The 25547-nt window shown below is 60.9% G+C and overlaps 1 protein-coding gene across 3 annotated transcripts; it reads left to right on the top strand.

Moving 5' to 3' along the window:
- The first annotated feature begins 17 nt into the window (after nt 1–17).
- On the top strand, nt 18–25547 carry LIMK1 (LIM domain kinase 1). Of its 3 annotated transcripts, none has more exons than XM_047714460.1 (17): nt 18–149; nt 180–309; nt 2058–2154; nt 8736–8874; nt 9153–9262; nt 10321–10527; nt 14899–15004; nt 15087–15253; nt 16266–16449; nt 17195–17281; nt 17578–17709; nt 19048–19107; nt 19369–19434; nt 22128–22284; nt 23705–23760; nt 23979–24136; nt 24232–25547. In XM_047714460.1, the coding sequence occupies exons 2-17, from the start codon at nt 255–257 to the stop codon at nt 24392–24394; spliced, it is 1944 nt and encodes a 647-aa protein (XP_047570416.1). In that variant the 5' UTR covers nt 18–149; nt 180–254; the 3' UTR covers nt 24395–25547. The 3 variants fall into 3 exon arrangements, with proteins under 3 accessions (XP_047570416.1, XP_047570417.1, XP_047570418.1); XM_047714461.1 differs by having other exon boundaries at nt 22–154; nt 185–309; XM_047714462.1 differs by lacking the exons at nt 18–149; nt 180–309; nt 2058–2154 and adding an exon at nt 5498–5622.

The raw sequence follows: 25547 nt of genomic DNA, 5'->3' as shown, positions 1-25547 counted from the left end.
GCCCGCCCCTCCGCTCCGTCCCCAGGCCGCCGCGGCGCGGAGCCGGTGCCCGAGCCGGTGTCCGAGAGGCGGCGGCGGCGCCGGGAGCCCCGAGCCCACCCCGGCCCGCCCCGCGCTCTCCGCCTCCGCCTCCCGGGCCGGCGGCGGCGGCGGCGGCGGCGGCGGCGGCGGCTGCGGCTGCGGCTGCGGGCGAGCTCGCGGGGCCCGGGCCGCCCCCAGCCCCAGCCCGCCGGGCCCCGCCCCCCGCCGAGTGCATGAGGTTGACGCTACTTTGTTGCACCTGGAGGGAAGAACGTATGGGAGAGGAAGGTGCGCGGGGCGCGGGGCGCGGGCCGGGAGGGGTGCCCACCGGGGCCGAACGGGCGGGGGCGTCGCGCCGGGCAGCCGGGGCCCGGGGGATGGGGGGAGCGGGCTGCCGGGAGGGGGCCGGGCCCGGCGGCGGCGGAGGCCGGGTCTCCCGCGAGGCCGCGCCCCTGCCTTCTCTGGGCTGAGCTCGCCCTTCCCGAGCCCTCCGGCCCCTCCCTGACACGCTCCCACCCCGTTTCCCCCCGCTGGGCCCGGGCTGGGCCCCTCCTCCCTTTCATCCCCGCCTCCCCCCTCCCCCGACCGACGACCACCCGGGAGGAGTCCCGGGCGCTGCCTGGCCGGCCCGGCCTCCCTCCGCGTGCCCTGCCCACTCGGGTACTCGCACTGGGGCCACCCCTTATCCTGTCTCTAAGCCGGCGGGGAAGAAAGGGGCTGGGAAAGCCGAAGCCCTGGGTCCGAGCCGCCCGACCAGCTCCTTGACCTTGAGCTAGGGATGGGCTACGTGCCAGGCCTCAGTTTCCCCGTCTTTACGATTGGGGGCTGGGTACTTGGCCCCCGGTACTGGTGGTTGGGGCCGGGTTGAGAAGCCTCCTCCAGGGAGCCGTCGGCGGTATCCCCGGGGGCCTCCACCCCCTCTCCCTGCACCAAACCCAGTGCCTGCCATCCGTCGTGGCTGGGAAGATGACTCTCATTCTAGTCTCCTCTTCAGCCCCTTTCCCCTTCCTGGGGCCCAAGGATTGGCTTGCAGGACAGTTAGGGTATGAAGACCTCCGAGACTCCCTCCCTGGTGTCCCCTTCCCGGGGTTTCCACAGCAGCCATCACAGAGGCTCATCTGATCCAATCCAGGTCCCATTGATGCCAGCTCCTCCAGCCCTGCCCTTCCCTAGGGCTCCTGCCAGCCGTCCCCAGGCCCTTGAAGGCCTACTTGGAGCAAGAGCCCTTCTCACTGTCACCCCTCCCTACCTTTTGGTCCCTGAATCCTCACGGAGGGCCAGGCTATGGCCTGGGAGCCTGGCTGTATGACAGGCCTGCCCCCTCCAGGACTCAGTCTCCCCATCTGTACAATGGGGACAAGTAGGTTTGGGGGGGGGGTCCTCCAGGGCCCACCCAGCTCCAAGGATACCAGGCCCTAGAATGACTAAGCATGCCTAATGGCCGGCTTGAAGAGGCACCAGGCGTCCCCAAAGCAGGTGTCTGTGAGTGCCCAGCTCTAAAGCCCCAGGCCCTCAGAGGCCAAGGCACAGCTAAAACTCAGATGAGGCCAGCACCTCTAGGCTTCCTGCCTTTCTCCTGTTATAGGGGCTTCAGCTCTGGATACACCGTCCCAGCCCTGTCCAGTCCCTGCCCTTTTGAAGCTTCCTCTTTCTGGAAGGCCAGGGAGGAAAGAGGCTATGACAGGAGTGTCACCTGCTGCCTTATCTCTAAATCCTGCCGCTTGCTTTCTCCCGTTTGACCTTGCTAAACAGGAGTTGAGGCAGGAGAACGCTGTTGCTGGGGAGTGGACATCCCGTGTCCTCCTATTCGGTTGACAAATAGGGAAACTGAGGACCGCAGAGGCCTAGCAAGTTAGCTAAGGTCTCAACGAGACTCTCAGACCCGCGTCCTTTCTCCTTCTGCTAGGCACTGTATCTGGATGCTCTGTGTACATGCCAGAGAAGGTGTCGGGTCCCCGTGAGGTGGGCTGGGCAGGCCGGACCTGCACCAGACCGCGCCTCCCAAGAGGGACTGCTAACTGCCTGTGTCCTTGCAGGAAGTGAGCTGCCCGTGTGTGCGAGCTGCGGCCAAAGGATCTATGATGGCCAGTACCTCCAGGCCCTGAGTGCTGACTGGCACGCAGACTGCTTCAGGTAGGCCGGGCTGGCCGGGGTGGGGGTTCCCTAAGCAAGGCCTGCCAGCGACCAGAGGCCGGCTCAGCGGTCCGGGAGACATGGCTAGTCCCTCTGGCACCGACTCCGGTTAGTTTCCCCACCTGTAAAATGGGGCATGGGGACTAGAAGGTCCCCAGGGGCCTTTCTGTTTTGTCATCCTAGATCTCTTAGGAGAGGAGAAGGGAGGCCTGCATTTCCCCCCCTATTACTGAGGCCTTCTGGCACCTAGGCAGGGGGAGGCCATGGAGGGCAGTGTGCCCCTGCCTACGGGGTGTTCACACTCCAGAGAAGGAGGGAGGATACAACCCAGGCCCCAGGCTCGTTGTGAACAGGCACAGCCCAATAAGGCCAGCCCCCTCCTCCAGGAAGCAGCTCCAAGCGTCAGAGACCAAGGTCAGGGCTGTGGCCAAGCACAGGGGACCCAGACGTGGCCCAGCCACCCAGCAGGACCATCCTGAGAGGCAGGTGCAGGGGATAGCTTTAGGGTTAGCCGTAGGGCCAGAACCGGGGTCTCGGAGACATGAGACATTCTGCACGGGGAAGTATGGCAGGAAGCAGTTCCAGGCAGTGGGCCTGCTGGCAGGCGGCAGGGGTGGAGGGGTGACAGCACAGGGCCAGTGGGTGAAGAACAGGGTTGGGGTGGGAAGGCTTCAGCCGCCAGCTACAGGGGTTTATTTCCGCCAGCAGGAACCTCTGACAAGTTTTGTCTATTTGTTTTTTCTTTAAGAACAACGTCCAATATTTTCTGCAACTTAGCAAGGCCTGGCATCCTTCTAAGGACTTTGTCTAATCAGATACTGTGTTGTCTCCGTTACTGGGGACACAGACATTAATTCTCTTGACCAGTCACACAGCCAGCGATGATTCTGGCTGATGAGGCCAGAGGAGAGGCAGGCACGGGGCCCAGGGCTCCCGATCAGGGGTTCACAAAGGGGCCTTTGGGGACAAAGAGAGCTCTGGATAGCTGGAGAAAGCCACACGCACAGAGACAGAAATGGGAAGAGCTCATCTGGTTTGAAAAGAGGGAGCGGGGGAGGAAGGTTGGGATCAGCCTGTGACAGGACCCCAAGGCCAAGATAAGGCCCTTCCAAGGGCACTAGGGCGTCAGCTGAGGGTTTGCAGAAAACAGTGGGTGGGACGTGGCGGAAGTGCTAGTGAAAAATGCCATCCCAGTGGGCAGATGGCGGTGACTTGGCAGGGAAGGGATTGTCACAGTAGTTCAGGGATCTGAGCTCATAAGGCCTGACCTAGGACAGTGACGACAAATGGAGAGAGGGGACAGTTCCCGCTAGCGATCGAATCAGCCACTGTTTATCGGGCGTTTTTGACGTTACCCTTGACCCTGACCACCCCAGGTTTGAACCGCGCCGGTCTACTTTTATGCAGATTTCTTTACCGTATGATACCATAGATGTCTTTTCTCTGTGATTTTCTTAGTAACGTTTTCTCTAGCTTGCTTTGCTGTAAGAATGCGGTAGGTGCTCCATATAACATACGAAACACGTGTTAATTGACTATTGATGTTACGGGGAAGGCTTCCTCCGGGCACCAGCAGGCCGGGAGTAGTGAAGTTTGGAGGAGGTGAAAGTTACCCATGGGTTTGTGGCTGTGCGGGCGTTGGTGTCCCTAACTCTGGCATCGTTCGAGGGTCAGCTGGATGGCATGAAGCCCTCACCATCCCCCTGTGAGGTACCGTGACTTGTGCGTTTACACGCGACAATGGGCTAGAGCCTGTGTCGGCCTCGCCCCAAGTCACTGCAGAGGTGAAGAGGTGAGGAGCGCGGGAGCGGGGACTGGGGAATAGCAGGGGAGCATCTGAAGCCATCTGGGCTTTTGCCCTGGGCGCTGGGGAGCATGGCGCTCCTTTGGCTCCCTGGGAACCACGGCAGCGGGCTGATGCCGAACTGTGCCCAGCCACGTCGAATTGAGATGCAGCAGGCCGTCCCGGGTCGCAGGGCCCGGCCTAGAGCTGGTGAGGTGCTTTGAGACCCCTCAGAGGTGGGAAGGCTGGAGAGGCAGCTCCTGCGGGGCCAGGATGCTGAGATGGTGGGCAGGATTCAGGATGGGTCCGAGAAATCCGAAGGAATTTTGGGGACCCCTGTCCTGAGGGTGGGGAGGGAGGTGGAATTTGGGGAGACACAGGGGAGGGCCGGGAATGCGGCCATGGAAGCCACAACAGGGAAGCTGGGTGGGGGGCAGGGGACAGGATCTGGCTTTGGAGGGGTCCCTGCCCTGTGACCAGGAGGAGTCGGGCCCACGTCAGGGAGGAGGAAGAAGGATGTGCCGCCGCCCCTGGTGTGGGGGTACAGGCCCCCACCACGAAAGCAGCCCCACAGGCAGTAAGAGCCACGGCATCGGCATTCTGGCCTCCACACGTGCTCCTGGCCAAGTGGTCTGCGCTTCTCCCAACGGCCCCCAGAAATGAGCCAGGCCAGTGGTGTCCTCACCACCGTGACAGTTAGGAAGCACTGTCCGAGAGGAGTCACCGTGTGCCCAAGTCCCAAGGCCACCTAGCAGCTAGGCTCTGGACTCTACTTGCTTTGTCCCTAGGAGCCTCTCGGGACCGTGACGTGGGGCTGCCACCAGCTCCCGGGCCCCGAGTTCCTTGCCATGGGAGAGTTGCAAAGGCACATGGCCTGCCTCTGGCATTAGTACAGGGGGTCACTGTCACCACAGGGCCCACTCCTTTCTCCGTTCTAGCTGTCCCACCTCCTATGGGCCCCACCTCCCAGGAGGTCACGGCCGGACGGAGTGGTCCAAGCGTTGCTCAGGTCCAGCTGCTGGCCAGAAAGGGTCTGTCCCAGAAGCCAGCAGCCCTTTGGCCCTGGGGCCCCACCGTAGCTCTGGTGACATCTCGGAGGCTGGGTAGGCTGGGCCCCCGGTGAGTAGGGGTGAGCACGCAGCGGGGACGCAGTTCAGAGCCCCGGGCCAGGGTGCGGTCTCCCCCTCTCCTGGGGACCTTTCAGGCAGGGAGGACAGACCATCTGTGGAAGTCAACCTCTGTCCCTTTGGCAGCAACACCGGAAGAAGCAGCTGCTTTGGGGCTTGTCCCTGTCCCCAGGGAGTCCCGAGCCTCCCTTGGTCCATCCAGAGGCTAAGGGACCTGAAGGGCGCTCTCCGAGGTGCGCAGGGCTGAGGGCGGAGTGGGGACCCCCCCCCCCCCCCCCCCCCCCCCCCCGCCTCCCTGCCTGCACCAGCAGAAGGCCCCCCAACGGCTTCCTGTTGTGGGCCCGGACCAAGTCCTCCTCAGCCTCCTCAGCCGCAGCCCTGCAGCCTCCTCCCCCACCATGTGGCCGCTCTGGCCCCACCCTCTGACCCTCTGCGGCCTCCAATCCTGAGGGCCTGGAGTAGGATGGGGAAGCAGCTGGCCGGGCCACCCCCCAACGCTGCACCCCTGCGGCAAGGGATGCTGGCCCTGAGAAGAAGCCGCTTCCTCAGAGGAGCCAAGTAAGTGCAAATCCCCCTGCCCAACCCAGCCCACACCTCAGGCTGGGTGCCTGGTCTGAGGGCCCCCTGGGGCCAGAGGCTGCCCTGTGGGGCAGACCTACCTGGGAGCAGGCAGCTCCGGGGGGGCAGGAGAACGGAAACTCCTTGGTCACTGTTGGCCGCCTGTTGGGGGAGGCAGGCCAGCAGCTGCGGAGCCTTCTTCTGGCCCTTTGGTCCGTCTCCCCGTGAGGCTGGTCCTCCAGCTGTATTTTCTTCATCCATCCCTGGTGTCCGGGGATGTGGCCCTGGCTGGAGGGCATCCCTGGGAGGGATGGACGCCCGCCTGCCCGCCTGCCTGCCCGCCCTCCAGCAGTTCCTCTGTCCGGCCCGGGGCCATCTCTTCACGCCCTCAGTGCCTGGTGCTCCCCACCTTGACATCCCTGCTGGAGGCAGCAGTAGGGGTGAAGGTGCCCTTAAGAGCCCCCCCCCCCCCCCCGCTTTCCTGCTCTGGCTGGTGGCCAGATACTGGCCTGAGAGGTGAAGGGATGGACAGGGCCAGGGGCTCCTCTGCCTTCCACGTGCAGAGGTCCACTGAGGCCCTGAGTGCCCGCCCCAAGCTGCTCCCCTGTCAGAGGTGGAGACCCCCTCCCCAGGGGCGGTCTGGGATGCTCGGGGCGGACCCACTCCAGGTTCAGTGTTCTGCAGGAGCCACTTCCGTTCTCTCTGGTTCCAGCATTCTTGGACTTCTGGCATGGGACCTCAAGAGAGCCCTCGGGGTGATGGCAGAGAGTGGGGGTGCTGGCCAGGGCTGGCGATGGAGGCTGCATTGGGGGGCACTCCAGCCAGGTAACTGAATGGGCTTCAAGGAAGTGGTGACCAAGGAGCCGAATGGGCTCCCCCAGTCCTTGTGGGAGTCAGCGCCCCATCTTCCCGGACTACTACAGTGAGGAACGTTAGTGCGGGAGTGTAGGAGCTGGCCGGCTGGAGAGGAGCATTCTCCTCCCCCCGAGGAAGGCAGCTGCCCGGATCCCCCACCAGCCCACCCACCAGAGGCAGGCGGGGCCCTGCTTCCTGCAGTGGGGCAGCCCGCAGTGAGGGGGAGACTAATGTGGTGACATTGCTGTGACGCGCCGAGTGTCTAGCCGGTGGAAGGGCAAAGTGAATCACTCGCAGATGGCACAGGGCGCGCGGGCGGTGGGGGAGCCTCGCTAAGGTCACGGTGCGGGGCGCGCGCCCGCCTCTTCGCCTCTTCGCGGAGTCGACTCCTCGGCTGCGCACCTTCCCGCCAGGCTGGGGGCCCCTGAGGGCGTGCACTGGGGATCCCCCTCCTCCTGGGCGGCCTCCTCCCAGGCCCCACGCCTTCCGCGCCCCTTCGCCCACCCTGCGGTGAGTTGCGCCCACTAAGGGCGCCCGGGGCCAGGGCCTGGTGTGCGGGGGCAGGAAGGGCTGGGGATGACGTCATGGCTCCCGGCCAGCGTTGCTTCCGCTGCCTCCTCTCGTGTCCCAGGGCGGTCTCCGGAGGCCTTCCCTCCCCCACTCCCACCTTTCCTAGAGGGAACTCATTGGACCCCCCCCCCCTTCCTGGGTGCACCCCCACCCGGATGCATCTGCACCCAGGCGCTTTGTGCCTTCTCCTCCCCAACCCCCAGCCCCGGGGCTGTGGTCCCCCAGCCCCTCCCCTCAGGCTCCCAGACAATGGGGAACTAGCTGGATCCTCTTAAAGGGACAGTGTCCCACCAGCACTCTGGGTTGCCACCCTCTCCCCGCTCTTCATCTGCAGTTGCTAAAGAGATCAGTGAGTGAGGTCACGCCATCAGAGGGCTGGCTGCAGAGACTGACGGTTCCCTGCCCGCCTGGGGACCAGGCGGTCTCACTCAGGTTCCGGTCTTTCCTGCCCTCCTCTCTCCTGGATTGTTTCCTTACTGGGAGTGAGCTCTGAGCCTGGTACCCTGTCCCTGCATGACCTTGGCACATGACCCAGCATGCTTAGAGGGCAGTGGAGGAGCCTGGCAGATTCTCTACTCACTGCAGACTCTGGCCCAGACATATCTGTGCAGCCAGGACCCTCCGTCAGGCTCTCCAAAACCCAGTGTGGCTCCTGGCTCCTGGGACATCGTGCATTTCTGCAGTTGCTCGTCCTGCCTTAGCTGAGCTCCTGGTCCCCATCCAGTTCACTTGGGTGGAAGGAAGCCAGGCATGTAGGTCCAGTTCCTGGCCTGTGGGATAACACAGGGAAGGAAGCGGGAAGCTTCCTCATTTCTCCCCAGGTCCTTTAAGGAGCCCCAGCTGGGCCTGTCCTGTATCCCCTCCCGGCAAGGCAGGAGGTCCCAGCCTTGATGACTGTACATCTGGGTGTCATACCTACAGTGTGACTGCTCCCCTGAGGGTGGGGGCAGGCGCTGGGGTCCTGGTTGAGCAGGGTTGAGCCGGCCCAGGCTGTGCCCCCTTCTTGGGACCTCAGCACCCAAGTGCTAGATGAGGTCTAGGAATCAGGGAGCTCCTCTGTCTTCAGTGATGCTGGCTGGGGTCTGCCAAGCTACATTCTTGCCTTATATCATAGTGGAACAGGGAAGAGCTTTGCTTGGGGTTGTGGCACCCATCCCATGACCTTCGGCCGTCTCGAGCCTCCAGAATTCATCTGCCTCATGGTGGCCAGTGTGGATTAAGTACATTGAGCCCAGACAGTGGGCAGGTGCCGGCTTTTGGTAGTTCTCCACAGCTCCCCCCAGGTCACGGCCATCTGCATCAGCCCCACCTGAGTCCCGGGTGCCCAAGTTCCATTCCCCCCTCCACCGGACTGGTGAGCACAAGAGCAAGTCGTTTGCCTTCCCTGGGCCATCTCCTTTGCATTACGAGGGACAGGAGCTCAGAAGTGAAGAGCTCTTCTCACCCTGGGGCTGGCAGGTCGGCCAGGTGATCTGGTGCTCTGGAGGCAGAACGGCCATGGGTGGTTGTGCAGGCTGTGCACTGCACAGAGGCTTCCGGCTGAAGCCATCGAGACTCCACCTGCTGAGCCCTGGGCCCCAGCACACACTGCTTCTGCTCAAGGAAGGTGGCCCTTTTTCTCATTCTTACAGGGGCACCTGCTGTTGGGGAAAGGGGCCAGACTAAGTCCCCGTGCCTCTTCCCCCCAGGTGTTGTGAGTGCAGTGCCCCCCTTTCACACCAGTACTATGAGAAGGATGGGCAGCTCTTCTGCAAGAGAGACTACTGGGCCCGCTATGGAGAGTCCTGCCACGGGTGCTCAGAGCACATCACCAAGGGACTGGTCATGGTAAGCACCCCGCCCCGCTCACACTCTGCACCTGGTGCCAGCACGTGTGTGTCCTCACGGGACACAGTGCTCTCTGGTTCTCCTTTTCACTGGCTCGGACTCTGCCCCCTACCCCTGGCCCGCTGAGCCCCTTGGTCTGTCTGTGCGTCTCTGGAACCAGCATCCTAGAGCCAGCCAGCCGGGCCCCCAAAGTTGGCTTGGGGCTGCCCTTCCGAGGGGAGGAGCCAGAGGGGCGGAAGGAGCTGCTGAGCTGGGTTGTCTCCGCTGCCCCCTGCCAGGTGGCCGGGGAGCTGAAATACCACCCCGAGTGCTTCATCTGCCTCACGTGCGGGACCTTCATTGGTGACGGGGACACCTACACGCTCGTGGAGCACTCCAAGCTATACTGGTGAGTGCCCAGGCCCCCTCCAAGCCCGGGGTGCCCGCCCCGTTCCGAGCCTCCCTCCCGCGCCAGCATCCTTTCCCTCCCCACATGGGTCAGGTGTGAGGACAAGTTTGGTGTAGGAGTCACCAAGAGGACACAGGAGTCACAGCGAGGACGCCCCCCCCCCCCCAGACACCCGCTCTCCCATGTCACAGGGGTGCAGTTCTGGTATGCACCCCACAAGCTCGGCCCGGTCCGCAACTGGCCCCGAGTTCAGGGGTTTTGATCAAGGCTGCAGATCCCCCTGTATGAGGACCAGCCAGCAGAAGTGAGGCAAAGAGCAGAGTCGGGGGAGTCCCCAAATGCGGAGTTTCCATGCGTCCCCCCCACCTCGGAATCAGGACATGTGACGCCCCCACCTGCCTTGACATCACCAGAGTTTTTATTGGGGTCTCATGATGTAGGCACCATTGGTTGAGTCACTGGGCACGTGATCGAGCTTTACTCTTCCACTGCCCACCCTCGCTGCCGCCTCCAAGGTCGGGCTGGGTCACAGCCCCCCCCACCATCTAGTCACGTGGTTGGTTTTTTCCTGGTGACTGCCCCCCACCCTGAGTCATCTGTTAACACAAGTTTAGGTATGGGCTGAGGGACACTTATATTCCAAAGATTCAGAGCCTCTTTCCCAGGAACCAGGACAGAGACCAGACCAATTCTTTATTCGATGGTGCTGATCAAGCTGGATTCCCCGGGCAGCATGGCTTAGTCCCAAATGGGCTTTTAATGACTTCCTCCTGAACTGGATTTATCCCCCAGCCTTTTCCTGGCCAGCTCACAAGCATGACAGCAGTAGATGAGCCCAGAATGACCGAGGGGACAGGGGCTGGGCTGTACATGCTCAGTTCCTGCTCTGGACCTATGGGGCAGTTACGACCCTCCGGCCCCTCCTGCCCTGGGGAGCCGAAGGTGGGGAGGAGAGAAGAGCCTGGGGCAGAGAGATGGGGGCAGCAGTGATGCTGGTAGCTGTCCTCAAACCCTTTTCTTCCCCCTCCTTGGGTCCCTGACATCCGTGGCCCTTGCAGTGGGCACTGCTACTACCAGACCGTGGTGACCCCCGTCATCGAGCAGATCCTGCCCGACTCCCCCGGCTCCCGCCTGCCCCACACAGTTACCCTCGTATCCATCCCAGCCTCGGCTCATGGCAAACGTGGCCTCTCAGTCTCCATCGACCCCCCACACGGCCCACCAGGCTGCAGCACGGAGCACTCCCACACCGTCCGGGTCCAGGGGTGAGTCTGGCTATGCCCGTGGGTGCTCTGGGTGGAGGGGGGCGGGCTCTAGGGCTGGGCAAGCATTTGGGCACACAGAGAACCCAGCTCTGACAACCTGGTATGCCACATCCTTGGTCCACTCATTCCTTTAAAAACCATGACCAGTGTTAGATAAAATATTTAAAACTACTTTAGTCCGTGTGTCACCCAACAAGAAAGGGGAGTAACCAAGTCAAGGATAATTGATGCAGGGAGTCCAGGACAGACGGCAGAACCACAGAAGACACCCGTGCCCTAAGGCCCAATTGAAATTGAGGCAACTTAAGCTTCAGTTTTTAAGTCCTTTCATGGCTGGGCCTCTGGAAGCCCTGACCGGCTCCAGAAAGCCAGTCCCATTAGAGAACTCTTCCTTCATTAGGCTGAGATCCCAGAGGGCTCTCCGGGGAAGGATGAATGAGAGACAGACCACACCTTCCATCAGTCCCCCACTCCCAGAACCGAAACATAAACTGTTTGGAGCCTGAATGGAAGGGGAGGGGGAAGTCTCCCAGAATTCATGAACTTGGGTTTGCAAACCAAATTCATAGGCCTGGATGGCTCAGAAACTCCCAAGTCACAACGGTACAAGTTTCAAGTGCTTCCCCGCTAGCAGTGTTCCCAGTCCCTGACAGAATCAGATGCAGGTCCTGTCACTGAGTTTACTGAGCTAAGTGTCCCAAGGAAGATGAGCAGTTCCGCGGAAAATCACTGAACGCATACGGAGGCGGGGCAGTGTAAGGAAGAGCCAGCCGAAACAACAGAAAGGAGAACCAGACCTACAGAACCTCCAGGGACCGGGGCGATTGGACACAATACAAGATCATTACGTTCCATGTGCTGTAATCAGTAAGAGATATTTGGAAGAAATGAGCAAAGAGCGAATAAATTCCAAGTAAATGGAAAAGAATCAAACAGAACCCCTAGGAACTAACTAACGGAAACCTCAATGCAAGGTTTAACGGTGGGGTAGGGCTTTAAGCTACTGAAGGGAGAGGCGGAGACCAAAAGGATGAAAGCTGTGAAAGAGAGGTTAGGACCCGTGGAGGACAGAGGTTAGGACATAGGGAAGCCATTTGGTGTTCCAGGAGAAGTATGAGACGGGGGGAGGGAGGTGGTGTTTGAAGATACGGTGGCTGAGAACATCCTAGAACTGTACCAATCCACAAACCTCCAGCCCAGTAAATCCCAAGCAGAACAAAAAGAAATCCAGCCATGGGTCGCCCCATCCAGTGGAACTACTGCGCCTGAGGTGAAAGAGAAGTCCTTAAAAGTGGCCGCAGAGCCTGGGTGGCTCAGTTGGTTGAGCGTCTGAGTCTGGATTTCCACTCAGGTCATGATTTCAGGGTCGTGAGACGGAGCCCCGTGGCAGGCTCCATGATGAATGTGGAGCCTTCCTGGAATTCTCTCCCTCCCTCTCCCCCTGCTCACAAGCACCCTCTCTCTCAAAAAACATAAAAATAAAAAATGTCGCCATAGAAAATAGACATTTTCGAATAGGGGCAGCTGATTTCTCAACAGAAACCAGGGAAGCTGGAAAGCAGCAGAATGATGTGTTCAGTGCCCTGAGCCAAAAATAACCATCAGCCTAAGATTCTGCCCTTGGTGAAAGTACTCTTCAAGAAGGGGGGAGAAAAAAAATGTGTTCAGGCCGACAGGATTCAGGGAACCAAGATCAGCGATGAGCAGGTCGTCCCTAACCAGAGTTCTAAAGGATGTGGAAAAGGTGTGAAACACAAGAAGGCAGATAAAGGAGCCAGCAGAGTTGCCAGCACACTGTGTGACGCCAAGCAGCCCCCTGCCCTCTCTGGGCTTTGTACAGAGAGGCAGTTGGACACCTTGGAGCCTTCTAAGATGTCTCCTGGGCATTGTTGGACTCCTTGAGAAGTAACTAGTGGGCCTGGGAGCCAAGTGCCAGCTTCTGTGGGATCCAGTGGCACCACCGTGAGGCATGGGTCAGGAGGGGGTAGGCGCTGGGGGCAGGATGCATCCGGTCTTGACCCTGCCTCTGCCCCTCTCTCCCCACCGCGCCCTGTGAGCGCCAGCCAGGCCAGCAGCTGCCTCGTCTCCAGCAGCGGGCAGACAGACTGGTGAGAGAGCTGGGGGAACTCCCAGACCAGCTGGTCTCTGGAAGCCAGGCAGGATTTTAGAAACAGAAAGCCAAGGAACAGCACTCCTCCTGCCTCCCTCTCGCCGGCCGAGCCTCCGCCAGCCAGCAGCTGCTCTCCAGGCAGTTTCGACCCAGACCACCACGCCCCTCGGAGGAGCCGCCCTGCCCGCCCAGAGGCTGCTGACCGGATTTACTTGTTTGTTTTAAGCTGGCCCCTGTGGACCACTTGGCTTTTTGTCGATCGCAGCACAGCATCAGAAGGAAAGTTTCCTGCATCTGTGCCCCAGCCCCCTGCCGCAGTAGCAGGAGATCAAGGGGAGGCTGAGAGATACACTTCGAAGACCGCGCCCACGAGAAGACTGTATCGATGAAATAGACTCACTTCCGAGTTTTTATCTGGAAATTTTCAAATTTACAGGATGTTCACTAATGTAACTTTTTGGCGGGAGGCACATTTAGGGTATGCGTTTCTTTCTACATATGCGTATGTGTACATTGGAACGATTTATATTTACACGTACACATATGTACACGTTAATGTTATTTACTAAGTGGCTCGGGATTCCGTTCCAAGCTCTGTTGGCCCTTCTGCCCCCGCCAGACACCTGACATTGTTCTACAAACAAGGGCGCTCTCCTGCCCAATTACCAATCGTGTCTCATCGCACAGTTAAGACGCTGAAGAAATTGAGCACCGACGTGATACTTCGATCCACTGGACAGTCCACGTTCACGTTTTTCCAGTTTTCTCAATGCCACCCTTAGGGCCGCTTCCCTCCACCCAGCCTGCAGCCCAAGACCATACGTGGCACTGAAAACCCGCGTGTCCCCTTCTGTCTCTGAATCTGTGACAGTCCTCAGCTTTTCGTCGTCCTCCACGAGCTGGACATTTACGAAGAGGGCGGGCCAGCGGTTAAGCAGAACTGCCTCTGTCTGGGTCTGGCTGTCCTGCTCTGACCACTTCGTCAGACTCAGGTTATGGGTTTTGACCTGATGCAGCGTCGTGATGCTGTGTCCTTCCCGCGGCCGCCGCCCAGACCCACAAAGTCAATAAAGCCCGCCGTTGATTACTCAGTCAGAGGTACAGTCCTCCATCTGCTATCCAGGATATTTTTTTTCCCTTTGAAACATAATCAATAAGTCATTTGTGAGATTTGCATCTGTAAACCTCCTGCCCCCAGCAGCCTTTCCCCAGATGGTCTGGGCACCCGTGAAGGTTTCTTGGCTGTCTCGCCTACTCCTACAAATGGCTACACTATGGTGGGTCCTTAAGTCTCTTCTTCCTCTCGCACGAATGACCTGGCTTTCCAGGGTAAGGGAGAGCTTCTCCCCCGTGTGAGACTATACTCTTGATGATAGAGAATTTTTATGAACCTTTTTCTTTTTTTTTTCTTTTCTTTTCTTTTTTTTTTTTTTTTTTTTTTTTGAGAGAGCAAGCACATATGCACACACGTGCACACACACACGCACGAGGAGGGGGCAGGGGCCGAGGGGGGGAGTGAATCCCGAGTGGGCTCCATGCTCAGCATGGAGCCGACGCAGGACTCGATCTCACGACCCTGAGATGATCCGTGACCTGTGCAGAAACCGAGTCAGATGCTTAACCAAGTGTTCCACCCAGCCGCCCCCTTATGAACCTTTTCTCCTGAATCCCCGGTCTCCTTTCCATCCCACTCCTTAACCCTTCCCCATCTCAGGGCAGAGATAAAGTGAACATCCCTTAAAAAAGCTTGCGTGAAGACAAAATGAAAACAAGGTAGCCAAGGGGTTCAGAGAAGCAGATAAATTTGGCAAACTGGCCGTTCCACGGGTGCCGTCCTGCCTCCAGCCTGTGGCTGTGGCTCAGGGTGGGCTCCCGGCCCCTCCCTCTGAGTCTGCGGGAGGAGAAGCCTCTGCTTCATCTCGAGGGGCAGGTTTGGGACTCAGGAAGCCGATGGTTCCAGACCCACACTCGTCTGCCTGAAACACACCAGGCAGTTGGAAGGATTGGTCTGAGCCTCCAGGACTAGAGCAGCAAATCCCACTTCCCTCCACTTTCACAGCCACAGCCGACATCTGTCTTCAGTGACAGAATTCTTCCCAACAAACCAGAACTGCCGATCTAGACCACTGCCATCGGTCAGGCATGCTAGAGAGAAAATCACTTCCTCCTCACCCCGATCTGATCCCCTTGCCCTTGGTTTTCCGTCACAGCTCCAGGGGACAGGTAGGCAGGGCTCTGACCACTCCTCTATCTACCCCCAGGGTGGACCCAGGCTGCATGAGCCCAGACGTAAAGAATTCCATCCATGTCGGAGACCGGATCCTGGAAATCAATGGCACGCCCATCCGGAATGTACCCCTGGATGAGGTACGGGTCCCAGGTCCCGTGAGCAGGGTTGGGGCTCCTCCCCCGCCTCGGACTCACCCGTCTGCACACCCGCTCTCCCCAGATTGACCTGCTGATCCAGGAAACCAGCCGCCTGCTGCAGCTAACCCTCGAGCACGACCCCCACGACACACTGGGCCATGGGCCAGGGCCTGAGCCCAGCCCCCTGAGCTCCCCAACTCACACTCCCAGTGGGGAGGTGGGCAGCTCAACACGGCAGAAGCCTGTCCTGTAAGTCAGCCCCGTGCCTTGTAACCAGAAACCGGGTCTCAGGGGGTGGGGCCTGGTCCCTGCTCTCGAGGCTCCCCTAGTCTGGTGGCCGAGTCAGCCTTGCAGAAAAGCAGGCCAGTGGGGGTTGCAGAGGGCTAAGACTGGAGAAGGGTCATGAGAGGTGGGAGAGGGGTACAGCTGCCCCAGCTGGGGGTTACGGAGCACTTTGAGGGGGACCAGCACCCTGGCTTCAGGGAGGATAGACAGGTAGCTCAGGACGATGGGAGCATCGAATGTCTTTGGGGAGGGGTGGGCCCCCTGAAGGGTGTGTTCCAGAGATCACGCTGGTTCTCTGTGCACCAGGGTGCCCGAGCCCAGAGATGGCTCACGGGCCATTGCAGGGACCCAGGCAGGAGGTGCCAGGAGCCCCAAACTCTCTCGAAGGGAGGGGAAGCACGAGGAAGAAACCCAAAAGCAGCCTGGGTCCTCACAACTCTCACCTGCTGTGGACTGCTGAGGCCTGCTCAGGACTCCGGGCAAAGATTTTGTGGGGAGGGACACCTCCTGGGGAAATCGCTTTACTCTGAGACATGGTGGTGTTGAAAGCCTGTGGTTCCTACTTCTCTGTGTTTGTCCGGAGTTCTGGCTGGCCCGTGGAGCTGCTCACACAGCAGGACCACAGCACCCGGCCAGGCTATCTGGCTCCCCACCCCAGGGCCTGGCACCTGAATGCTGGGAGATGAAGCCCCTGACTTCGGGTCCCCAGGCAGAGAAGGCCAAGGGCAGACGGTGCTGTGGAGGCACCTGCAGGATAGCAGGCCTAGGACAGGGCCCTGGGTGCTGGCGTCAGGATGGGGCGAGGGCCATACGACCACCCAGGGGAGCCGCCCCGTGCCACGCTCTCCTGCGCTGGGGTGGGGGTGCCGACTGCGTGCACTGGCGTGGATGGGAGCGTGGCAGGCAGGAGGGGTTGGGCCTGAGGCCTGGTGTCCGCGTGCCCCGGGGACACTGAGCCCCGCGTGCGCCTTCCCAGGAGGAGCTACAGCATTGACAGGTCTCCCGGAGCCGGCTCCCTGAGCTCCCCAGCCTCCCAGCGCAAGGACCTGGGACGCTCTGAGTCCCTGCGCGTGGTCTGCCGGCCACACCGCATCTTCCGGCCGTCGGACCTCATCCACGGGGAGGTGCTGGGGAAGGGCTGCTTCGGCCAGGCCATCAAGGTACGGGGCGCGCCTGTGCAGGGATGGGGGGCGGTCCCAGTGAGACCTGTCCGTTCTCCTGCCTCCAGGAACGCATAGTGGAAGGGGCACCCAGCTTCCAGACTCCCTGGCCCGTACTCTCATCCAGCCGGGCTTCCCTGAGCTGGTTAGCAAGAGGGGACCCACTTCAGGGAGACCCAGAACTTTATGTGGAGAACGTGATTGGAAGGTGGGGGGTGGGATCCAGAAGGGTCCCTCCCCGGGGCCCTGCACTGAGCCTGAGGCCAACCCCTCATGGGTCATATACTGCTTACCCCCTCCCACGCTCCTTTGGTAGAGACCCAAGCCCTTCCCTGGCTCCGGTGTCCCCTGGCTGTGACCGGGCTGGAAGGTTCAGGATCATGCAGAAGGTGCCCTGTGCCTGGTCACCATCCCAGGGAATGGGAGTCCCTGGTAGAGCCGCCAGTCGACCTCCCAGCGGAGCAGGGGAAAGAGGGCTGGGCTCTGGGTTGCGCGGTGCCGGACCTGAACCCCAGCCACCTGCTTTCCGTCCTGCTGGGTGACCTCGGGCTATCAGGAAGCCTCATCTGTGAGGCGGTTGATAAGTCCCGCCTCTTGGGGGTTGGGGACATCCCCTGAAATGCCCATGAAGCTTCAAGCCGGGTGTGTCCGTCTCCCTTGCAGTTTTGGGGAGCAGCTGGGCCTCCTGCAAGGTGGGCAGAGAGCAGAGCCTCTGTCCGTGCTGAGTCTCTGTGTCCCCACACAGGTGACGCACCGGGAGACGGGCGAGGTGATGGTGATGAAGGAGCTGATCCGGTTCGACGAAGAGACCCAGAGGACATTCCTCAAGGAGGTCGGCAAGTGGACCCGCCCCCCCCTTCCCCCGACTTCTCCGTCAAGGGGGTGGCACGGGGTTCCGGGAGGATGGAACGCTCGAGCCACACGCTGGAAGAAGAGAAAGTGTCTCGCCGGGAGAGCGAGGCGGGCAAGGGCATCGCTGTGGGGTGGGCGTGGCCCTCGCAGACCTCACGGGGGCCAGACGGGTGGGGACTCTTCCACCTCCGGGACCGGTGGGGGCCTCTGGTGGGGCAGCGGGGCGAGAGGGACCGGGGCAGAGCCCCAGGCCTAGCCTGTCTGCCCCCCCGCCAGGTGAAGGTCATGAGATGCCTGGAGCACCCCAACGTGCTCAAGTTCATCGGGGTGCTCTATAAGGACAAGAGGCTCAACTTCATCACCGAGTACATCAAGGGGGGCACCCTCCGGGGCATCATCAAGAGCATGGTGAGCATCGAGATCCAGCACCGCGGACCCTGGGCGGGCAGCCGCTCTCTGGGTCCCCCCAGCCCCTTCAGTGGGGTTCGCCTTCGGCCTCCGAACCCTAATTCTGAATTAGGGAGACGGGGAGCCCCCCACTCCCACCTAAAGCAGAGGTCCAGAGCGGGCAGCAGCTCCTCCGAGCGGACACAAGGGCTGTTTCAGGGTGGCCATCCTGTGGACCCCCAGCTTGACCCCGCCCGGGCCCAGGGCAGCTGGACCCAGCCCTACCTGTCCGGGCTGGGGGCGGAACCCCTCAGGAGAGGCACCTTTGTGCTGTTCCCATAGGGGGCTTTTTTACTATTTACCATGTTCTGCGAAATTCAGAACTTTCTTTAAGGGCTTGGAGAAAAATTGCAAATCCAAACTGAAAACAGATTTGGGGAGGAGCCAGTAGCACCCCAGTGCTCGTGGATGGCACCCCGCCTTGGTGTCCCCCCCCTTCCCGGAAACCGAGCAGTCGTGCTCCCCGGATGCCTCCCTCCCTCAGGCTGGGTCCGTGCAGGCCCCTAACAGGTGCACCTTCCCGGAAAGGGTGCTCTGGTCAAGTTCAGTTTGGAAATGCCGAGCTACACTCTCTGGGGCTTCCTCACTGCACGCCCGTCTTTGATATGCTCCGATGTCCTCACCCCCCAACTCGAGGTCTCCAGTGCGGGGTAGGGGGGAGAACCAAGCATTTCCCAGGAGGATCTAAGCCCAGAGCCCCGCTCACTGGTGCCCTGTAGGCACTCTCGTTGGGCGCGTCTGTCTGCCCTTACAGGAAGGCAGGTTCGGATTTTCTAAAAACCTGAAAGAACAGGATTGTGTTGAAGATAGAAGATGGTGGGTTTTTTTTCCCTCCAAAGAGCTGGGTTGGGAGTCATAGAGGAGTATCCCCCCGCTTTGTGTTTGAAATCCCATAGTGGAGAATGATGTGGGTTTTTTTGTTGTTCGTTTGTTTTTAAAGATTTTATTTATTTATTTGACAGAGATCACAAGTAGGCAGAGAGACAGGCAGAGAGAGGAAAACAGGCTCCCCGCTGAGCAGAGAGCCCAATGTGGGGCTTAATCCCAGGACTCCGAGATCATGACCTGAGCTGAAAGCAGAGGCTTAACCCACTGAGCCACCCAGGCGCCCCGAGAATGATGTTTTTGAGTTATCCAGACACACCCCTTCGATGCGGACAGACGTGGGTGCGAGAGAGAGTGGGGAGGGGGGCGGTCACTGGACTCGCTGGGACGCTCGCTGCCCTGGCTGATCTCTCTCACCCAACCGTTCCGCCGCCGTGGCCCCGTTGGCCCATCCTGGCCCTTCTCCCCCCACAGGACAGCCAGTACCCGTGGAGTCAGAGGGTGAGCTTTGCCAAGGACATCGCTTCAGGGATGGTGAGTAGGCTCGGGGGTTGTGGGCTGGGTGAGCTAACCCCACTTGTACCAAGACTCTGTCCCACTAACCTAACTCTTTACTGGAAAGTCAGAGGCGGAAGCTGTCAGAAAGCTCTGAGAGCGAGCAGAGGGCATCAGCGGGGGGTGGGAGGAGTACCCTTCCTTCATCCCAGTGGGGTGAGCCTCTGGGGAGCCAGGGCCGGGCTGGGCTGGGCTCCCTGGGCACAGCAGCCCCCTGACCTCCGTGCCCCCTGCCCCCAGGCCTACCTTCACTCCATGAATATCATCCACCGGGACCTCAACTCCCACAACTGCCTGGTCCGAGAGGTGAGCAGCCTGGGCCCGGGGAGGGAGACCCCGCCCTGAACACTCCTGGCCCCGGGGGGCCTTGCAGGGACGGGGATCCTGGCTTGCCTCCTCCACTCCTCCTCTGGCTCATGGGGAAGCAGTGCCAGACCCGGCGCGGACCGTGGCTCCCAGTTGTTGGGAGGCTCTGATAAACGGATAAAGGAGAGAGTGATGGGTAACCCATGACGGCTTGTGAGCGTGGCTGTCGCCAAAACAGCCCACAGCACAGCGGCTGGGCCTGTGGCACGCAGCACTTAACAACCCTGGATCTGGAGGGAGGCCTGGGCGTATAGGTGGGCGTGGTCAAGGCCGGCTTCCGAGAGGCTGTGGGGGGGGCACACACTGAAGTCGGGAAGTGGGGGTTGCGGAGGGGCTTCAAGCCCAGGGTCTGAGGGGTGGGGATGGAGGGAACCATAGGCAGTGGGGTTGACCGACCATGCCCAGCTGGAGACGGGGCTCACTCGTTTCCTGGGGCTGCCATCCCAGAGAACCACAGCCTGGATGTGGCCAAAACGCACTCTCAGGGTTTGGGAAGCAAAAAGTCCCAAACCCAGGTGCTGACAGGGTTGGCTCCTCCTGGAGACGCTGGGGGAGGATCTGTCCCGTTCTTCTCTCCCTGCTCTGGAGGCTGCTGGCACTCCTTGGCGCTCCTTGGCCAGCAGCCACATCATTCCAGCCTCTGCCGGAGACTGACTTCCCACGGTGTGTCCTCTTCTTACAAAGACAGCAGGCCCTGGATTTAGGGATCCCTCCCCCCGATCTAGTATAATCTCATCTGAACTGGTAGCGTCTGCAGAAGTCCCGTGTCCAAACACAGTCGCTCTGAGGTTCTAAGGGCACATAAATTTAGAGAAGGAAACTCTTCATCCCACTAGGCAGGTTGAGATCCCGGCCTGGCAGAGGCCGTGTCTCCAGGCAGGTGTTTGCCAAATGAACTCAGTACAAGACCGGTTTCAGGCCCGGCAGTATGACGTTCGGGAAGCAGTGAGCTGGTCGCTGTAGAGTCCGCGCGGTTGGGGGGCAGGGGCGGGTGTCCCAGCGCACTGGGAATCTCCTGGAGGCTCTGGGGCCACCTGGGCTCCGAAAGCCACAGAAAGCAGTGGGCGGTGAGCACCGAGGTGGGCGGGGCTGGATCCACGGGGCTCACGCTGCCCCTGCTGGTGATGAGCGTCACTGCAGGGCCGAGCCCGTGTGGCTTGCAGGGCCTGGAGAGGGTGACCCGTCACAGCCTCCACCTGCAGTAGGGGGCATCCCTTGAGGATCTGATGCGAGTTGTGAGCCCCCCAGCCGCCATCCCCAGAATCCATCTCTGCACAAAGCAGAACTTCTGCCCACCATCTGGGGCCTCTGAGAATCCGCCGGTCACCCTTGGCTGGTTTCCCTAGAGCTGTTTCCCGTTGCAGGGTCTGGGTGGCTGCTGTATCGTTAGTCCTTGGGGGGCCCCTCAAAAGTGGAGGCCTGCACAGAGGGATGGGGCTGGAAGCAGCCCTTGAACGATCCTGGCGGACCCTGCCCCTGCTCAGCCCCTCCCTTTTCCTGCTGTCCTTGTACAGTGTCCTCTAGACAGCTGTCCACATTGGTGTCACTCCTAGAAGCGACACAGAGCCCTTCTCTTAAGAGTTAGCCTGGTCCTGGGGCGCCTGGGTGGCTCAGTGGGTTAAAGCCTCTGCCTTCTGCTCAGGTCATGATCTCAGGGTCCTGGGATCGAGCCCCGCATCGGGCTCTCTGCTCAGCGGGGAGTCTGCTTCCCCTCTCTCTCTGCCTGCCTCTCTGCCTACTTGTGATCTCTGTCTGTCAAATAAATAAATAAAATCTTTAAAAAAAAAAAAAAGTGTTAGCCTGATCCTAAGCACCCCCTGGCCAGGGCCCTGTGGCCTCCCACTCTGGGCCCAGTCCTCAGCATCCAGACACCATGGCCAATCCTGGTGCTGGCACGGAGGGTCCGCTAGAGGACCTCCCCAGCCCCCTGACTTGTCACCGGTGCCCTGGGGTGCCCCCCCAGCCCTTCGGGGGGGCCCCCTCCCTGATTTTCCATCTTTTTTTTTTTTTAAAGATTTTATTTATTTGACAGAGATCACAAGCAGGTAGAGAGGCAGGCGGTGGGGATGGCGGGCGCGGAGAAGGCTCCCCACTGAGTAGGGAGCCCGATGCGGGACTCAGTCCCAGGACCCTGGGATCATGACCCGAGCCAAAGGCAGACACCCAACGACTGAGCCACCCAGGCGCCCCCTGATTTTCCATCCCGAGGAGTAGACACAGCAGTCAGCATCTCCACTCCGCAGGGTTCCAGGCCTACAGGGGCTCCTGCAGACCTGAAACAGTGGAGCTGACTAGCTGGATGGCCTCAGGCTGCTTTCTTAACCTCTCTGGGCCTGAGTAATAGCCTGTGTGAAGTGGGTGTGAAAATAACCTCCCCAGATTGCTGGAGGGAGGAGTAAGAGACAAACTGTCCCGGGCAGAGCAGAGGACCTGGGTCTTGAAGGGGAGCCACCACCTTCCCCACACAGCCAGGCGGCCCTGGCGCCCTGATGGGGCGGGCACAGTTCTCCCCGGCCCCCAGGAGTCCGAGGCATCTCCTCGGAGCCGGCTGCGGACTGGTCCCAACCGGGCATGGGGTGGGCTGGTGGTGCTGGGAGCCTTCCCAGCGTGGCTCTGCTTCCTCGTCACCCTAGAACAAGAACGTGGTGGTGGCCGACTTCGGGCTGGCCCGGCTCATGGTGGAAGAAAAGACGCAGCCCGCGGACCTGCGAAGCCTCAAGAAGCCAGACCGTAAGAAGCGATACACGGTGGTGGGTAACCCGTACTGGATGGCGCCGGAGATGATCAACGGTGAGTGGGCGGCCCTGCAGTCCCCGGCCTCCGCTTCCTCCCCTCGGCTCTCTACTCGCCTCCCGTGACCCGTTCCCTGTCCCGCTGTAACAGATGGCCCCCTGCGTGGCTTGGAAACCAAGTTACCATCCAGTCCTGAGAGTAGGAAGTCAGCGTGGGTCTCAGGTGTCAGCTGGGCCAGGTTCCTTCTGGAGGCTCCAGGGGAGAACCCCTTTCCCTTCTGGCCTCTACAGGCCGCCTCCGTCCCTTGGCCCGAGAGGCCCCTTCTCCGACAAAGGCTAGGACCCTGGCCCCTTCTCTGACCTCTGTGTCCGTTGTCAGGTCTCCTTCCGTGCCTGTGTCCCTCGTAAGGATCTTTGTGGTTGTACCGTCCTCTGTCCACGTCCAGATCCTGAACTTAATCAAACCAGCATATCCCATGCAAGGCGACATCTCCACAGGGCCCAGGGAGTAGGTGGTGGGGCCCCTCTCCTGCTCCATTTCTTTTTGGTCAGGCCTGTCACCCAGTGCCCCACGTGTGGCCACACGGCATGCTATAAAGCCCCCGCCCGGGCAGGTGCACACACGGGGTCAGGGTGGCCAGGGACGGGGCCTCTCGGCACCAGCACCGCCCACATCCCGGCCTGCTGACAACCTGCAAGACGGAGCTCGCTCCCTACTTTTAAGGTGGTCTGTGAGCACCCGCTGAGGAGCTGAGGCTTGTAAACTAGTGAGAATCGGACACGTGGGAGCAGCTGTACGGATCATTAATGTCACGCGGTAGACAGTCGCACTCCCCACATCACAGCTGAAGAACCCAAGCCTCAGAGAGCCTGTGCCCGTCCCTGGGGCTGCTGTCAATAGACTTCCACCAGCTGGGCGGCTTAAAACAACAGAAATGAATTCTCTCATAGTTCTGGAAGCCCAAAGTCGGAAATCCAGGAGAGCCGTGGGCCCTCCAGGGATCTGAGGGGAGAACCCACTCCCGGCTGCCGGGGGCTGTCTCGGGCTCGTGGCCCCCGCTGCCTCTCCTGTCTCCTCTTCTTCCTAAGACCCTCATAACGGTGCTTAGAGCCCACCCAGATAATCCAGGATTCTCTCGTTTCCAGGTCCTTAGCAATCATATGGTCAAAGACCTTTTTTCTAATAGAGCAGGGGTCACCCGTCCCAGGGTGTGACGTGAATATATTTCAAGGCCACCGCATGGTCCATGACTTGCCTAAAGTCACAGCTGGTCAGTGGTCAAGCTGGGTCTGGAACCCTCTGCCCAGGGCTCTCATTCTCATCCCCCAAAGGTTTGCTCAGACCTGGTAGGGTCGGGGAGGTAAGGGGGGGGAGCCTAAGCCCTGGTCCCCTGGACGCCACTAGCGTCTGCCTCCTGGCCCTGGCCGCCCGGTCCCTGCACCAGCCTCGCCTGCTGATAGCCGGTCTCTCCACCCAGGCCGCAGCTACGACGAGAAGGTGGACGTGTTTTCCTTTGGAATCGTTCTGTGCGAGGTAGGTCCAGGGGCGGGTGGCAGTTGGCTTCGGGCTTGGTGGCTCTGGTCCAACCCCGACACTCCCGGGCCGCGGGCTGGAAGTCTGCAGGGACCGCCCACAGCAGCCTGCACCCCTAGGGGAGTGTGGTAGCCTGGCACCTGCTCCCAGCCCCAGGGACACCCCGTCCCCCAAGCCCTCCACCACCCTGGGTAACTGCTGGGCCTTGCGCTGGACAGATCATTGGGCGGGTGAACGCAGACCCCGACTACCTGCCCCGCACCATGGACTTTGGCCTCAATGTGCGAGGCTTCCTGGACCGTTACTGCCCCCCGAACTGCCCGCCGAGCTTCTTCCCCATCACCGTGCGCTGCTGTGATCTGGACCCTGAGAAGAGGTCAGTGTAGCCTGGGCTCCCCGCGGGAGCAGCCCTAGGGGTGGGCCCCGTCCCCTCCAGAGCAGAACCCAATACCCCACCCGCCTGCCCCCCAGGCCCTCCTTCGGGAAGCTGGAGCAGTGGCTGGAGACCCTCCACATGCACTTGGCCGGCCACCTGCCATTGGGCCCGCAGCTGGAGCAGCTGGACAAGGGCTTCTGGGAGACCTACCGGCGCGGCGAGAGCGGACTGCCTGCGCACCCCGAGGTCCCCGACTGAGCCCGGCCCACCCAGCCGCCCCCATCCCCACCGCCGGCACCGCACTCCTCTGCGGGTCCTGGCGGGGTGCGGAGCCCCCAGCTGGGCGGCAGGCACCCAGACTCCTCCCTGGCACCGGGCCCTGCCTTGCCTTCTCCTCCCCTGCGGGCCACGGCCCCGGAGCTGGCCTGGCTGCACACACACACAGAGTCACCTCGCCCTGCCTTACCTCGCTGTGGTGGGGCCGCCCCCTCTCGCTTCTCCTTGCATGAGCCGGAGGGCCCGCGTGAGTCCCGCCCCATCCTGCCCCCTTCCGCCCACCCCCGCAGCCGTCCTGTGCACCCCCCACCCGTCTGCAGCGCCTCTGAGGTTGGACTGGTAGACGCCTCCGACCGCCCAGTACCGGCTAGGTAGGCAGGGGAGGGCACGGAGTGAGGGAGAGGCCGTGCTGCTGGGGTGTGCCGCCCCCGGGGGGTGTCTCTTAGCTGGAGGTATCGATAATTACCAAACCCCCAAACGCAGAGAGGTCAGCCCCTGCAGGATGGAAACCCCCGGTAGCTCAGCCGCAGGCCTCTCTTGGCTTTGGGTCTCTTCGTTTCTTTCTTGAAGCCACTTTAGTGAGAAGCAGGTACCAGGCCTCAGGGTGAAGGGAGGGTCCGCTGGGGCACAGGGGAGTCGGGGCCGGGTCAGAGCTGCTGGGCAGAGCCACAGAGGGACGCTGGGCGGTGTCCACCAGCATCCCCACCCCCACAGTTCATCTCAGTACCACCCCCCACCCCCGCTTCTCCCCAGGTGTCTCCCTCCCCCATCCCCCTCCCCCGCCGTGGCCCTCTGTCCTCTGGGTTCTTTCTGTGTAATCTATTTTTTAAGAAGAATTTGTATTATTTTTTCATACGGCCGTAGCAGCTGCTGTCGGGGGGCTTGGGGTTTTATTTTTCTGGCGGGCGGGGGTGGGGGAGCCATTTTGTCACTTCGCCTCAGTTGAGCATCTAGGAAGTATTAAAACTGTGAAGCCTTCTCAGTGCACTTTGAACCTGGAAAACAATGCAAACAGGCCCATGGCACTACGAGGCCAGGACGGGGGACACGTCCCCTCTGTCCGGGAACCGTGATGTCTAAGGAACACGCATCCAGACTCAGAACAATAAAATAAATTCCATACTCCCCACGCAGA

This window comes from Lutra lutra, chromosome 18 (assembly GCF_902655055.1).
Source record: "Lutra lutra chromosome 18, mLutLut1.2, whole genome shotgun sequence".
Lineage (NCBI taxonomy): Eukaryota > Metazoa > Chordata > Mammalia > Carnivora > Mustelidae > Lutra > Lutra lutra.
This window is presented reverse-complemented; position numbering and strand designations above follow the sequence as displayed.

Coding starts and splice junctions, on each gene's coding strand:
- LIMK1 (XM_047714460.1), top strand. CDS start 255: ATGAGGTTGACGCTACTTTGTTGCACCTGGAGGGAAGAACGTATGGGA. Junction 9,263..10,320: donor GAGCACTCCAAGCTATACTG/GTGAGTGCCCAG, acceptor TGGCCCTTGCAG/TGGGCACTGCTACTACCAGA. Junction 19,435..22,127: donor ACAACTGCCTGGTCCGAGAG/GTGAGCAGCCTG, acceptor TCGTCACCCTAG/AACAAGAACGTGGTGGTGGC.